The following is a 17049-nucleotide window of genomic DNA, read 5'->3' on the forward strand; positions in this document are numbered from 1 at the left end:
AAACAGATAATGATAGCTTTATTTTAATATGGAAAAAGGTTATCCTTGTTTTATGGAGGAAATGGAGGCAGAAAGCTAACACCTGTCATAGAAGTAGAACTAAACTCCAGGCTTAGATGTTGCTTTGCAGCTCTGACTACTGGACCACAGCACAGAGGCATTCCTAAAACTTCCATCTGTTTAAAACAATTTATGTTTTGATTCATATATAAAGTGCCTTTATTTCTCTGTGGGATTTATAACAATAACTATCTTGAGTATATCAGACCTGTGGTACTCTAAAAATGCCTCCAGACATCTAGAAATGCCAGACAACCAAAGTCCCTTCTGTTCCACTAGTCATGCCTTTGAGGAGGGAAAAAGAACATGTCCAAGAAAACTCAAGCTTAGGGTAACTTAATCCTATCTCCATACCATGTAAATATTTAAAGAGAAAATGCAACAACCACATTGTTGAATTTCCTACTTTGGATGACTGTCACATTTTTAATGATAGTTGAATAGTTTTGTATTTTATTTATGTGGTGTCATTTGTTTGCTGGGGAATGTGAATTGAATGGTTTCCTTGCCTCTGAATTTGAAAATGTATTTTCCCCAATATCATTAGTTGAAGGATGTTACCACATAAATAAATAAATAAGCCAAGTGTTGTGATTGTTTGCTGTCTAATATACATAGATCCAAAAGCATACTGAAATGGTATTTGAAACAGATAGAGACAATGCCACATTTTCTGACATCTGCCTAGAAAGAGGGGAAAAAAACCCCCCAACCCTCCTAGAGAGGGAAAGCTCAGAAACAGTCACTTGGCTTTTTGGGAGAGCTCTGGCCTGAGAAAGGAGCTAAAAAAAAAAAGAAAAGAAAAAAGTGGGGAATAATAAATTCATCAAGCTGAAAATGCACAGGCCAATGGAGCGCTTAGATTTCAATAGAAGGCAAATGGAAAGAGAGCCCCCATTACAGTTGAGATACACCGACAAGGCTGCACTAATCGCTTGGTCATGGTTGGTAGACAGTAAGTCATTATGGGCCATGACATGGTGAGAACAGGCACCAGGGTTTGTTGTAAAAAAAAAATTGTTTATTTGACATCCGCAACCAAGATCATCCCCCTCCTTTGCCTTGCATCCCTGTGCCCAAATCCATTCCTCTCTGATGGGGAAGTGCATGCTAGGAAGGAAGCATGGTGGGGCTCCTGCTGCAGAGCAGACTTGAGCAGCTGATAACAAGAAGGGAATGTTTTTGGTAGGGTGAAACCAAGGTGACGACAGGCAGAACTGTCCTGCAGTGGGCATTAGGCATGTGCTGGCAATGAGAGACGGCTCTGCTGTGCTCTCAGGGGAACAAGCTGGTCAGTTCAGGTGTGCTTGTGCACTCCTGAGGGTGGGAGTACTTACTAGTTTTAGCACAGATGGCATGAGCATGAAAATGAGCAGGGCTGTACTATAAGACCAGAACTGAAGTAAACTGCTGCATCTTTGTCCTGTGCTTCAGCCATTGTTGTAAAAGATATTATGGGCCTATTTAGCAGAGCTTCCTGTCCTTAACAGCACTGTCATACCAGATCAACATTTAGGTGCACTGTAGAGGCACTAATAAAAATCTTGTATTTGATATGCATCAGGATTTATATTGGACAGACCTTGAAACACTTGTCACATTTTGGATGTACAGACTGAGATACCTGAGAGGCTCCTAGGGTATTTGGGTCATGAATTCATTTTTATAAATAAAGGACTCAAAAGCGGTCTTCTAGATTTTGAACAGTCTGTCTCACCAAATTTGTCACCCCTTTAAACAAAACTTATAGTACTTACTAGCTTCAGAATTCATAAAAGCATTCAGATTGCTTTTATGCGAGAGGACCCCCTCTCTTAAAAAAAATAAACTTCTCCTTGGCTGTCATTTGGACAACTGGCCATTTCTGTTGGAAGAAAAAGAAAGATGCTACACCGAGTGATGTTGGGCTGAGAAAATAATAGTTTCTGGGAACCTTTTATTGTAACATGGAAGAATGTCCTCTCAGAGCCTGGTCTTTCAGGGTAGGTAAGCTTTGGTACAGTTGTGGTCACTTATTAATGCAGAGCTTGCAAGGAGTGCAGTGCTAGTGTGAGAGCTTGGAAGTGCTGGGAGCTCTATTCTTGACTCCTGCCACAGACTTCCTGTGTGCTGATGAACAAGTCTTTTAGATCAACACTTTTTTTTTTTTTAATATTGTTATTTTGTAAGAATTTCCTTTGCATTTTAAGTCTGTGGGGAATTAAATGGAACAGACATTTAGATTCACTTCCCCACCTCCTTCAGTAATAGACTAAATGGAGAGGATATAGAAACATGCTTAAAAGATCAAATCAATGCACTTATTTTGTAACCAGAAACTAAAGGGAACAAGCTGTTGGTTTCTTTAAAAATACACATCTGCTTTTTTTCCTCCAGCCTCCCTCTGAGATAAATCAAAATCAATCTTTGAAAGATTAATTGAGGAGTCCATATCTCACAAAAATGTAGCCGATGACTGAAAAAAAAGGGCACAGTGTTGACTAATAAAACTGTCTAGCTATACGAACCTTTAAAATGAAGAAATTGCCCATCCACATATTTTTTCTGCCACATATCTTAATTAGCTCCACAAAACCCACTGCCTGCTTCCACTTTCCCATTAATTAGTCCCATACTACTGTGAAGTGAGCACTGAGAAAATAGCCATTCTTTGTTTCTTAGGTTATGATACAGGACATCACCTTCATTGTGACCTGAGAAGAAAGGAAGACACTCTATGAGAGCATAGCCATCTTGTAAGGTTCCTGAATTCATTTACAGATTTGCATTAGATCTGTTTAAGAGGGAATTTAATATCCTGAACACACACACACACACACGTATGCATGCACACAAATACGTGTATTTTCACACAAAATTAGTAAATCTAGAGTACTGAACTCTAATCTGCTCTAGGGTGTTCCTCCGTGATAAAACTAATATTAGGGAAAGAAAGAGGCTAGGAGACCAGAAGGTAATTAAAAATCAAAAATCAAAAATCACATGTATTTAAGGCAGGAATAAAGTGCTGAGAACTCTTTCTTTTCTTTCTCTTTCTGTGGTCCAAAAGGGGAAATAATAATGAAGAAAGAAACACTAAATTGAGCTCACTCCACTTTTAAAGATTCCCTTCCAAAATTCCCTGAGTTAAAAATTCATCTGGATAGCTAGCAGATTCACCTACAAAATTACCATTGCTCCTCCAGTCCTTATTCAGATGAGATAAGTTCTATTTTTGATAAGGCATGTGTGTGAGCTTGTTAACTGAACCCGTAATTAATGGACTTCTAAGATCTAGAGCCCCAAATACCTTAAAATGATAATATCTTGAGGGTGCTGACCTGTCAAAGCAGAGGTTTACAAAGGGTATCACTCATGCTTGTAAGCCTTTTAAGGAGGCAGGGTAACAACTATTTTCTAATCAGGTGAAAACTGTCTAACCTAGTATCAAAATTTCTGTTATTAGTGGCTTTAGTTTTATTCTTTGCAAACCATCTCCAAATTGTGGGGATTGAGCTGAAACTGATGGACTTGCCTACTGCCTAAGGGTTTTCTACCAGCAGGAGACCACAGACCACCTTGTTGTGAGAAGCAGTCTGCGTTCAGAACAGAGAAGTTTGGAGGGGCTGGAAAAGTAGGGATTTATGGCATGGCATCAAAGTGCCGGTAGGTAACCACGGCAGTATCCACCCTGCAGAAAAATGTGATCCTGCGTAGTCCTGAGTTTCCACAATCAGCTATTCAACATCTCTCCAGTGAATTAAAGTTCAGTTTGAGGATTTATCTGTTGTTTCATCTTGATGAGACAGAAATGATTGAGTTTAGGCCAGGCATAGCTAATTTATTTTAATACAGATGAAGCCTGTATACCCATCTTCAAGTTAAGTTTCTCATAGTGATATCTGAGACTCTTTAACTATCTATCATGAGAACTTGCAGTTCCTCACTTAAAAAAGAATAATTAGAGAATTCAGTATGCCAATTTTATCTGATTAAAAACAGCATATAAGCTCTTCATCCATAGTTTGTCAAGCGTATTTTATGTATTACCAAAGTTGGGTAAAGTCATTCAGAGAAGACTATGTGGTATAGTATGAAGGTTGTTTTTCAGGTTCATAAAGTGATCTGATTTCATTTTGAGTTCCCAATTGATGTTTGTTTTTATTTAAAATGTCTGTAAGGGTAACTGTTCAGAATGTACTATCCAGGATAATAGCATTAACTGGCATGGCTGCAAAATCAATAATAGTAACAAAAATATACCTCTACTGATTAAGAGTGACATAAAATAAATTTGTTAACTGAAATGGATGTAGTCAACAGTTTAAACACGTGTCTTAAATACTGTAATGCAATTCACAGTTCTTATTTTAACTTTTAGATAATTTTTTAACAGAACCTTTGAAAATGCGTATTGCATTTCTCTCCTCATAAGACAAGCAAAACTTAGAAAGCATTTCACTTGCTCTAATAGAGCTCCTACCCACAAAAATAAACCTGATAACAAAACTGTAGTGTACTTCACCTACAGAAAGTAATTGAAAATGGTAATTCAGAAACTATAGATTAGCTTTGAAGGACAGGTCTTTGTCATCAGGCTTCATGAAAAACAGCAGAGCAGAAATAAAAATAGATCATTGACCAAAAATATCCTTTTCCAGCTGGGTCATTTAAAGAACTGTCCTTTTTTTTTTTTTTTTTAATCGTAAATACAGCTGATTCCAAAACTACCCCAAAAAGGGGTCTAACTCTGGAGGTCAAATACTCTGGAGGATTTTGTTGTTGCTTGCTTGCTTTGGATTTTTTTTTTTTTTAGAGCAGGAATGGTTACAGGGATGAAGAAGTGTGATTTGCAAAAATATGAAGTCTGGAATAGGGTCTTTGAGTCAGGTTCACGTTCATCAAGCTGTGACCAGCACCAGGGCACCTGCATCCCAGTTGCGTCACTTCCAAAGCAAATAGATGCAGCTTTTTGAGGTCTTCTCTGCACTGACTTATGGGTTTCGGACTTGGCAGACAAATCCAGATGCATGGGCCACATGTGCATTAACTCACTAAAGCTGATTATTAGTGTCTGTCACATAAGAAACCTAAAGGCTTTTGGGAATTGAATGGGAACACCTAGGCCACTCAACATAGCAACATCATAAAGACACAGGTCAACAGTATGGCAAGTTGGTTTTTACCTCACTTTGGGGGGAAAATGAAGAGACTTAACCATTCTTTTAGAGGTTTTCAAGCTCTTTGGAGACACTGCAGTTGAGATTGGATTCCACTTCTTTGCTTCCAGCTAAAGTGAAAGTTTGGCAAAATTTTGCTTGCACCCCTTCATGCAGTGGCATTTCACAGGGAAGACACACCCAGGAGACTACTGTAGACGCTTCAGACATGCATAAAATGTTTATTCATTTTATCTCTTTATTTTAATACATCGGCACAGCTTGAAGCAGAGATATAAAGCTGAGTATTGACAAGAGACACAGAAATATGAAGATTCCAGTTCAGGACTATCAGAGATAATGATACCTAAACACCTTAACCTCAAACTCATTAGTCTCACATATCTCAATCAATATGGATTCTCCCAGAAATCAATTTTCAGCAGCAAATATGATTGTTAAATAATTCACAAGTTACAGGCCTTCAGGCAAGAAGAGGTTAGAGAAGCAGAAGGAAAGTGGTGATCTTGACCTGAGATGTGATTTCAATTAAAAAAGGAGAGCATCTGTAAAACATAGTTTTATGTTCAAGGCGTCAAACTGTTTAAAGAAAAAAGGATTATAAATGTAAATTGCAGTCTAAAGTATTTAAAACACATTCTTATTTTTCATACATTAGCAGAGAGAATGATTCAATTGATCAGCATGGAATGTGCCATTTTAGAAATCCCAGCTGATACTACTGGCATAATTTCTTTTGTTTATTTTCTTTTGCTTTTCACCAGTCTGTATTTCACAGTTAATTTATTATGAAGTCTCAGTGAAAGGCAGAAGTGGTAAAAAACTTCAGGAGATTCTCTCAAATTTTTTGAATATTTCTGACCAAAGGCACTGGAATTTGTGCTTATTATGAATTTTATTTTCTCTTCTTGTGTCTGCTTTTTTCCATACCCATGTTTTTATATTTGCTATTAGGTGAATGACAGTTCTGAACAGAAACATTATTGTAGTGATAGAAAGGTCAGTCTGGGAGAAGTCTTGTGAGGTGGGATGGTAATAGCACTCCAGCACTTTTCTTAGGGCCTTCTCATGCCTGTTGCAGCCCATGGAAAGATTTGTATCGATCTGCTGAATCTTGGATCTGACTCTAATTATGCTTGTGTAAATTTGGAGTTACATCACTGAAGTTAATGGTATAATAACTATATTAGATTAATTCAAATATTCATATTCAGGCCCTGAATTTTCTAGATTTGTATTTTAGTTGTGATGTCCATAGATGCAAGTTGTAGTTTTAACACAATTTAGAAATCATAATTTAATTAAAAATATTTACTAACCTAATTATTTCTATACCAGACATCTCTTTGAAGTAATTATAATGATACATTTTAATCTGATGTTATCTGTATTCTGCCAGGGATTTTTCAATGGGCATAATTTGGATAAATATCAAGCACTCCAAGTGCATTTGAATTCAACCCAGGTCAATAATGGTATTACTGTCTGAAGGCCCTCAATGGGTTTACTCAGATGAGCTGGTGAGCTTATTCCAGTTTTGACAGCACTTAGATGCTCTGATGTCAGATGCCAGCATAACAATTCAAGTGGATGGAAGAATTGCAGTGAAAAGGTACCTTTAGGAGGCACACCTGAGGCTTTTGTATAAAGACCTAAATACATTCCTAGTCTTTGAAGTGTTCTGAGCTAAGGTTTGGGGTTACCATGCATAAGACAAAACTTGAGTCCCACACATGTTTTTAATTTCTTTCCAGAGCACCTCATCCTTCATGGCTGGCTGTCAGCCTTTCAGCTGCACAAAATTTCAGTTACATCAAAACTAGAGTAAAAAGAAATCCCAGCATGAACCTCTCCCTCCAGATCTTAGAAGCACTGTATAAGTTCATCATCTCTAAGATCATTCAAAACATTAAAAAACCCCACTTTTTAAAATTCTTCAACTATCACTAAAATTACTTAAACCTTTTCTCTGTAGGAGATGCATGAAAAAGTGAAGGGCTCTGTTTTTCTCAGCTGTGGATAATGACTGAATTGTGCACAAAGTGAAAGGCAGCACCTGGCTGCTAGTGAGAAGAGGGACAACACTAAGGAAGATCATAGAGGTAGTATTCTTGTGTAGTGATGGGAGTGAAGACTCGATCCCCTTTCTGTCTCAGATTACTGTGAAAACAGAAAATTTGTGTCCATGAATAGGGTCATGGTCTGAGCTCATGTCCAGGAAAGTAAAAGAGAGGCCAGTGAGAGTGTCGCTGTTTACATATGGAATTACAGCAGACTGCCTAAAAGTGATTTCAGTCAATAATCGGCTAAAGTGAAGTGTAAAAGGTATAACATATTCTTATGTTACTCTTCTTTTCTATACCTGGTTTTGTGTTGAATGAACTTTATTTTTAAAATATATATTTTGAAATGTGATTAGTGGTGAATGTCAGTGAAATTTATTGTACTATTAAAATCCTATTGGGTCTTTGTTTATGAAATGTATTTTCCTGTATTTGAGGTTTAGGGAGGCTTGATAATGAGGCTGTGAAGATTCATGGCCCCTTTTCTGCAGCTTAATTTAGGCTCTATATCAAATATGTAAAAGGACATTATATCTTCCTGAAGCCTGTTTGTGTGATACATTTTGTATTATTTCCCTGCCAATGTTATTTCTTTTACAAATGCAGAGATGGAAAATGGTGACAAACTGACAAGCTTTGCTTTCTGTTATTTTCTGGGCTGGAAAGAGTAAATCTGAAAGCTGTTGTAGTTCTAAGTTTTATTAAGGTGAGATGTGCCCATGGTCATATGTTCACCAAGGATCACATTATTCTTGATTTAAAGTAATAATGGACAGCCAGCAGTGCAATTTGTGAGGAGGTGTTCCAGAGGCCCACTGTCTCTGTTACCAGCTGAGAACTTCCAGCTTCCAGTGTAGGACAGCTGAAGATAAACATTCCCATTGGAAAGCAGCATGGTGCCCCCAGCCATATGGCAGTGACCTGGCAATGAGCTTTATTTAGCTTTAGAGGTGTAGCTGAGGGATACTCTTGCCCTTGGCTGTAATGAACTTAGGAGGATGGTGATTATAGTGGAAAGGTGTTACTTAGATTTTCACAGAGTTGATCTCCTCAGCAGCACTGATCACCAGCAGAATCATCTGTCAGTGTGAGAGGCATGGCTATGGTAGGATCAGTCCCCAGGTGGTTTTGGTCTGTTGCAGCAACAGACCGTATCTCTTCCAGGGAGTCATTATAGTGTATGACTTAGGGAAACACCATATATTGCTCTTTTCTGTAATTTGGGAAGATCTTTAATTCATGTTTTCCTTGTACCATGGATTATTTCCCTGTCAATGCTCAAATCCTCCCCAAATCCAGGTACACCAAGAGTGTCTGTGGACACAATTGCTCTCAATTCTTCCAACACCCTGTTTACTGACTTGGTCAAATAGTTGTCTCTGGCCATAAGCAGAAGAGAGATTTCTGAAGGATGGATATACAGGAAGAATAGGGTAAGATGTTCCCGTTTGTTGCAGGTGCATCCTTACGAACAAGGGAAGGACATTGCTTCCCACGTATGTTGGTGTAATTGAAATTAGAACCCTGCCCCAGCAGACTGTAGACAAACTGATAAAGATCAATTTTGTTACCTCACCGAAAACCGAAATATCACAAATTGATCTCCTCTTACTTACATGATAGAAACTCTGAGTAATCCCACTGAAGGCTGGTGAATGACATATGTAAATTTCTTGTTCTCTGATCAAGCCCCAAAGTCTTTGGAAGCAAAAGCTTTCATTTGCCAGCATCTTTCAGATTGATAGGAACGTTAGGGAATGAAACCATCAGATCCATTTGTAAGATCTCTATGAGCAGTACATCCCTGGTTAGAATTGTTCCAGGTAATGTCTTTGAATCCTACTTCTGCTATGTTTGAGATGTTTAGCCAGAAAAAACCCAAATCTTTAGGGCCAGGCTTTCCTTTCAGCTGTGTCCTGGGATGTCAAGAGAACAAAGCTCTGTTAATTGTTCCTCATTCAGGATGCGTACCATGGCATTATAATACTCAAACAATATTCATTAGGCAAAACAATTGCAATAATTATCTTATAAAAAGTCAGGCAGGGTAATTTCTTTTAAAATGAGGATAATCTCCAGAGGAGATTCTGCTCCAGTTTTGTTTTTGTTTGTTTGTTTTTGGCTGAATGGTTTTAAATAGAAATTACTGAGGTGTCAATGACCTCTGGGTTCAATTGAATTAAGAAATTTAAATGAAGTTTAAGCAATATTGGTATTTGCTGGGAGGTAGAAAATTGTGTCTGGGAAGCATACTGCAAATTTTGTTCTGAAGCAATAGCCAAAAATCAGATGGTAGAGGGGTTTTAAACATTTCAGTAATGCCCTTGAAATTTGGAAAATGAGATCTCATCCTTAACCATCCTCAGGATGTTCTGGTGTTTGATGCTTTGAAACATGACTGGGGTTTTTTTGTGTGTCTGTGGGGACTCATACAGGCAATGAAAAACAGCAATGGTATTCCTTCTCCTTAATTGTCTTTTGCTTCTCACCTCTAATGTTATTCCTGAGTATTTGCAAAATCCTGTTCCTGGGTCTTATGATGCATGATCAGCACAAAAGAAGGACATGACAGTAGCTAAGTATTTAAAAAATCAAAGAGTCATTTTTACTGGACACCATGATGATAATTATCTTTCAAAAATCAGGATCATTTCTAGCAAGCCAAGGTTCTCCTTTTTTTGGATTCAGTACGGTAGTTTCTAGAAGACACCAATAGTACTGTGAGATTAATTCAATACTAGGATGCAGCTGCATTGATCTTTCTGATGTCATTGCCTTAAATTATTATAGGATACAACTAAAAAACAGACCTAGAATATACATGAAAACGGACATGATCCGGAAGTATTTCTTCCCATTCTAATAATGAGTTTGGGACCAAGTCTTTGCTTTGAGAAATCCAACTTAATTTCAGTTTTCAAAAGATTCTATTTTTTTTTTTTTTAATTTTAAATCTGAAGGGGGTGGGTTGTAGCAAGAAGATTGATCACTGACAGAGAAGAGAAGGCTAGAAGATGATCGTATACTCTCTTATTCAAATTCATGAATAATTTTCACTTGTACGGATTGCCTGTTGGAGTCCATAGCACTTCTTATGTGAGACAGGATCACTCATGCAAATAAAGGTTTACGGGATGAGGATCTAAGGTGTATTATTACAGGGTCATTTCCTGGTACACTCTTGCCTTTTTTACTTCTAACTCACTAATTTTATAGGTTCTCTTCCGCCAGAAGAGGTTGTTGCATCATTAGTAATGGAGTTTATTATTCCTTTTAATATTTGAGTTATATCTGAAAAAGCTTGAAGGTGTATTCATTTCTTTAGGACCATTAATATTAAAAGATGTTACAGTCTTTGAGTTACACGGTGGGTAATTTTAAAATAATTTTGGCATTTTTTTCCCTTTCTGCAACTGAAGCCTTTAACCTTATGGGACTCTGATTTACAGTGACATCATAGTATTTTCAAAGGTGACATTATTATGTGACTGGCACTGAAATGGTACAGTCAAAAATAAGCAGAAAGTAATTAAGGAACAAAATTATTACTCTACAGCAGACTTGACTTGGAGACCAAGGGCCATATTCTGCTTGCTTTACTCGAACAAGTAGTCCTGATGCATCTTGTTCAGATGTGCAGCTCCAGTATAAACTCAGGAAAAAGCTCACATGAAGTCACCATTGTGACTGAGACTAGAGTCTGAGACAGAATTATGCATGTGTATGTAGAGGGAGGAAGAGATTGTACAAAATATTCATTTAATTTGAATATGTATAGGAAGTGAATGAAAGTGTTGGGCCAAATCCTGCTCTCATTTACATTAATGCAGCCCCACAAAGTCTGTTGAGGGTAGAATTTGGTCTGACATTAGCACAAACTAACTTCTACATTTGCCAGATTCTTATTTGCTCACAGCATGTGGCCAGCCAGAAATATAAATAAATCAAATCTGTTTCTAGGAAGATTCCAGCAATCCTTTGAAACTTTCCTTCTTTGCATTACAAGAAAAGAAGGGATAGAAAAAAGGGGAGAGGATGGAGGGTTACATAAATGAGAGCAGGTGCGGTCGTGCAGAAGTAACTATTCAGCATATGTAAGTGCAGTTGGAAAATCATTGTCTTGCAGAGAATACTTGAAATTGGTCCCTAATGGCCTTGGTTTTTGTCATATGGTCTTGATTATCAGGCTAAAATTGCATTGCCGATGCCTTTAGTGTGAACGAGATGGATGAATAATTATTACGTGCGCTGAATACCTTTCTGCAAGGAGGAACCAGGACATCCCCTGGTCACTGCAGCTACCATTTCACCTTGCTGTCAAGAAAACTGCAAGTGGCCAATTCATCACTTCCTTATTGTTCTTAAAATATATGTTTATAATAATAAATGCTCATACCTGCACTAAGAATGGGCAATGCAAAACCTCAGCATTGTGAGGAATAGCTGTGAGACTGATTATTTTTGGGACTAAGGGGGTGCCAACACCAAGTGCCTTACCCTGTTTCTAAAGACCTTGCTTTATCTTTGTATTCATGCAGGTCTCTGCAACTATATTAAGGAGCAAAATGAATTTCTAGTGAATAAAATAAGCACATACAAGATACGCCAAATTAGTTTTGGCGTCTGTTCAGAAATTAATTACCATCTTTTTCCCTTTTAGCTGTTAAAAAAGGGACTCACATGCTGCCTTACTTCTCTCTGTCTACCTTTGTCTCCATTACCAGTTACTACAATAACAGAAGTATTTGTAATGAGGTTAACAAAAATCTTATTGCTAGCACTAAGTCTCTGTGGTATTGAAAAGATCACTCCACCTGGCACAGGCCCCTCACAGAAAGGAAAACGTGATAGTAAGGTTCAGAACAACTCTGAGATCCATGACCATGACCACACTGCTCGTTCATCACTTGAATATTTTCGTTAAATTATGACTGGGTGTGACTGCTACTTAATCTCTGTGCAATCCTTTGCAATACTGGCAATTAGTTATAGGATCCACCAGTTCCTAAATGATGCAGGTTGAGCCACTAATAGAGCACAACAGCCTGTGTTTCCTCTTGGCACCTGATCAGAAGAATTGCATGTGCACAGGGTACAAGTGTTTCAGGACAAGATTTCCAGCATCTGAAGGTTTTTCTAATTAATTGTGTGTTGCCATTTGCCATTAAAACCCTAATGAAGTGCCTAAAAACAATTTTGATTAAATAATCAGGCAATCACCCCAACTATTAGATCTGGTTATGTCTTACCAGTTGTTTCAGAAGTGACTGCCTATTATGGACCTAAAAAAATATGCTTAAATTTGAAAAGAAAGAAAAAGGTAATAAAAAAATCACATTTAAGAGAACGGGTTTTAACTGTGTTTTAGTATTGTCTATCAAATTCTCCAAATACTCTTCTTGCATGACTAAATTAATAATTGCAAAACATTTCCCTTGAACTTACCTGTTCTTTTATACCTATATTACAGATGGCTATACTCAAGTGCAGTGCATCCCTGTACTCACAAAAATTGTGTATCTAAGTAAGGTTAAATATGATCCAATGATCTGGATGACGACTGATCAAATTAACACTTAAATTAAACCTGAAGAGAAGACTGAAATGAAGTGCAGACTGCTGGTCTCAATTTTTAGTTTTCTTATTAGCTATCTCAGGTTGTCGTGCCCAAAGTAAGGTGAATTTCTCGTCCCCCAAAGTACCAAAAATGCCTAAGGAAAACCAAGTGAGCTGCCTAAAGTGAGCGCCAGAACAGGATGCGAGGATTAGGACTTCACCCGAGCTTCTGTGTAGTCTATACACTTAAGTAGAATTCAAGGGATCGGAATCTCCCCCGTAATACCTCATTTATTTCTGTTGATACTGATCTGCATTGGGGCAGCCTCTGGCTCTTCTGAAGTACCATTTTAAAAGACTTATTCTGTACAGATAGTGTACATCAGTCTTAATCTGGGACTGTGATGGAATCTTTTTCAAGATTGGGCTTTTTGGCTCTCACGAAGGTCTTGGACTCCTTCTGTATCATGCAGTGTTGCAAAAGGTCATGCATTTCATAATATTCTCCACTGCAATCACTGAGCTGCTCCAGGGTGTTGCCAGAGTTCACAGCTACGAGGGTGCAAAGAGTTACTGCCTATCCACATGCGTTGCTTCCTGATGAACGAGCTGTGGTAAATTCAAACTGTGCCTCTCGGTGAAAATTACTGGAGTCATCTTGCTATGAATAAAATTCTAACCATAAACATAAGGGATATTATTATGTAAAGGGATGTTATTGATATTAAGAAAAAAACCCCATAATAACACAAAAAACCTAGAGGCTAAAATTTGGTAGTTTATCATGTCCCAGGGTTTTCTTTTAACTTTCTTCTCTAATTGAAAAAGCTAAATTGATTGAGGCATTTGAGCCCTGATTTAGCTTTTAAAAAAAGAAGCAGAAGCTAAAAATGGCTCAGCGAAGCAACTGAAATGCTATCACAAGCTCTTGAGATCGATAAGCTAGGAAAAAAAGGAAGAAGAAAAGTTTTTGAGTGACAGTGTAAAAATGGGAAATTTAAATACATCCATATCGTTGCATTTTGCTCCATTGTGTATTGCATAAAATACACTTTGGCAGTGTGTTTTTATGCAGTCTGGAAGGTGATCTATTAGTAACACTGGATTTGTGTTTATGTTCCAAATTGTAAACTACATTTATAGCAATATTTCTATATTAAGGTATTAATGCTAGAAGTGCTACCTAAGCTTAACTTTACCAATATAACTCAAAATGTAGTTTATAGCACTATAAATAGTAACACTGATATTGACACTTAAAGCAGTATCTAAGTCCCTGGAAAGCTGTTTCTGATGCTAAATGAAAATGCAGGGAGCTGACAGTGTATTTGTACATACCAGGGAGTACAAATAGTACTTCATAGTTGTCATTGTTGAGAATCCCTTGTGCTAAAGAGTATTTAAATATTTAGTGGCATTGCCAAATACTGCAATTTAAAAAACAGTGCTTGCATGTATATTAGATACATGTTATTACTATTTATAATAATGCTGACATGCATAAAAATATTAAACAACAGGTGTAATGGCTGTTACCTGCTGTTGGGGACTGGTCATTCGTGATGGTCTTCTACTTTGTTCCTTGCCTGGTTTTTTTTTGGTTGGTTGGTTGGTTGGTTTTTTTGGAGTCTTCTGGATTTTTCTGGATTTTTTTAGAGGTCGTCTTCTATCTCTGAAACACCTGGGAATTGCAACCAGAACTGTTGGCTTCCCCAGACCCTTCTTTAAAGGAAAGGTCTGTGATAAGGAGCCACTTATCAGCTTAACCTCTCTTGCTGAAGTACACATGGCAAGCTGCTGTAGGTGTAACTTTACATTGTTTAAGGAAAGAAGGAGCAAAGGGGATCATCAATTCACTGAAACTGGGTTTTGTTTATTCTGAAAATATTAAAAAGTTAATCCAATTTTTTCCATACTTTTAATTTAGAAAAACAATTGACAGGTTATATCTTTTAAGGAGTTTGTGATTGACTGTCACCCCATTTTAGGCATTAGCTCAAAGCTCTTGTTCCGGACATCAGAAACACAAATCCAATTCCTTTTTCTTTCTCAGAGCTCTTGAGGTCTACACACAAGTGAAAACCTTAAACACTGTGTGTCTGAAAAGGAAAATTTCTGAAGATTACGTATAACAATCTATCCAACATGCAACATCTAAAAAAAGTATCTGCTGAAATGCAAAATTAATTATTCCCAGTCTTTCGTGCTGACATTTTTACTTGCAGTGGCATAAAAGGGTTTATGTAATTTTTGGCTATATTGCACATGCTGAGTATGACAAGGATGATGTTTTGTGGTTTAGAGTTCTAGGTTTTATTCTCAGCACTCCTAGAGTGCTTGTTCAAGTATGGACAAGTTTATTTACTGTCTTGTTTTTCTCATTTCTCAGTTAAATATGATTGCTTCCTTTGATGATACCTTACATAAGCGTTTATGTATTTTGGATTACTGTGGGTCTCATGAGAGGTGCTCAAAAGTATATACTATTTTATCTAAGGTGGATATGTTTATTGTGTGTGTATGATATGAATGTGTGCTTATGTGTATGTTTTGTATTAGAAGCATTACATATAAGTTTATCAAGGTTTATGACACATGTATACTATGGTAAAGAGTACAAAATGCAATTCCCTTACTTGGATAATAACTATCATGCCATAATATTCCCTTTTAAAAGGGTATTCTGTCCACTTTAGTGGAAGTTGAAACTATTCACTTATGTGAGCCAAATTATACCCTCATAGAATATTTAGTAATCATGTTAAACTGACTTTATAATTTTCTCGAACAAGTTTATGTCCTTACCATATTTGTTCACTGGAGATGAATTAGAATTGAAGGATCTGCATGTCCCATGTTGACCTGAGAGGCACAGACTCCTCTGAGATGAAGAAAGGTGATCCACTACTGATCCATTCTGTGATCTACAGATCCACTCTCTGCAAACCTCCTTAAGTTCTGGCACTTGACTTTTAAGCTCTTCTGCTCCTGTCAGAGGACATTTTTAACTGGTGAACAATGGGAATAATTCAGAGGAGGTGCTGTATGTGAGTAGGATAGTGAAGGGGAACATGAGTGAACCAGCACAAAGATCTGAAAATATAAGTGAAGTCAGGGCGAGGAGCACATGGCTGGTTTGTTTGGTTTTTTTTTTTTCAATGCTATGGTTGGGCCCAAATCCCCAAAATCTCTCTGAATCCTAACCAGTTCACTATCTCATTGTAAAGAAGTGGTAAATAACTGTTCAGATTTATCAATCACGATTCCTCGTGCTGCCATTGTAAAGAGAGGTTAGAGCAAACATTCCCTTTCTTCAGTCTGGGTGAAAATCCCAGTGGAGAGGTCAGTTTCATAATTTTTCATAGATTCTAGCTATAGATATCTGGGATTCTAATTCAGATCTTTATATTCTGAAATGAACTTCTCACTTCCATCATCAAAGCCCATGTTTGGTGTCTCTTGTCCAATGTAAGTTGAGGCTTTCTCAAGCTTTTCCCTGAGAAGGTGAATACAGGGTGGTAGATTTTTGTCTGTTTTGGACACCTGTCAGTATATTTTGTGCCGTGTTGGAACAGCATGTTACAATGAATGGAAAGATAGCTTGTAGTTTTATTGCTCTATGCCTTTATCTGCCCAGGAAATAACAGATTGGCGTATTACAACACGCTCAGAAAATGCACCCTGATTTTAGAGTATTGCACTTCTGGTTTACATTTCATTTAAAATACCTTTGAAAACCATTCATACTGTATTCATGAAACATTCTAACAAATACTCTCACAAGATCTTTCAGAAAAGTTAGGAATATGCTATTCAGATTATTTTGGAGGTTTTTTTGGGTTTTTTTCTTCCTTCTTTGTTCTGTATTTCTGTTTTATTAGATGGCCTCATCCGCCTTTCCCTCAGAATCCTTTACTTTTATCGTGTCGCATTTTGCAATTTACTGGCTAATTTGAACTAAGTAGTGTTTTTTACAGTTAAAAAAAAAGTGTATTCAGACTTGTGGCTGTGTGATTAGTGCATGGGAGATAAGATGGGAAAATAAAGCTAAGAAAGCAAGAGAAAAAGACTGGTTCCAGTATATATGGCAACTGTGTCATAACTGTGCTATTTATTTGTCTGAATAATGGACAAATGGCAAAACTCCCACTGATTTCAGTGGGAGCAGAATTTAACTCGAAATGAGCAGCTTTCCTACACATCTAATATTC

General features: G+C 37.3%; 1 protein-coding gene across 30 annotated transcripts in view; it reads left to right on the forward strand.

Moving 5' to 3' along the window:
* Positions 1–17049, forward strand: part of ESRRG (estrogen related receptor gamma) — a 397162-nt gene that overhangs the window by 79281 nt on the left and 300832 nt on the right. The window contains exon 1 of one of the 30 annotated variants that reach the window (XM_064648203.1): positions 3683–3705. The exons of the other annotated variants lie outside the window; for them this stretch is intronic. Coding sequence (XP_064504273.1) covers positions 3689–3705 — 17 coding nt within the window. The 5' untranslated portion in view covers positions 3683–3688. Of the gene's footprint in view, positions 1–3682; positions 3706–17049 lie in introns of those variants that run through there. 30 annotated transcript variants of the gene reach the window in all.

Source organism: Pseudopipra pipra, chromosome 3, assembly GCF_036250125.1.
Source record: "Pseudopipra pipra isolate bDixPip1 chromosome 3, bDixPip1.hap1, whole genome shotgun sequence".
Classification (NCBI taxonomy): domain Eukaryota; kingdom Metazoa; phylum Chordata; class Aves; order Passeriformes; family Pipridae; genus Pseudopipra; species Pseudopipra pipra.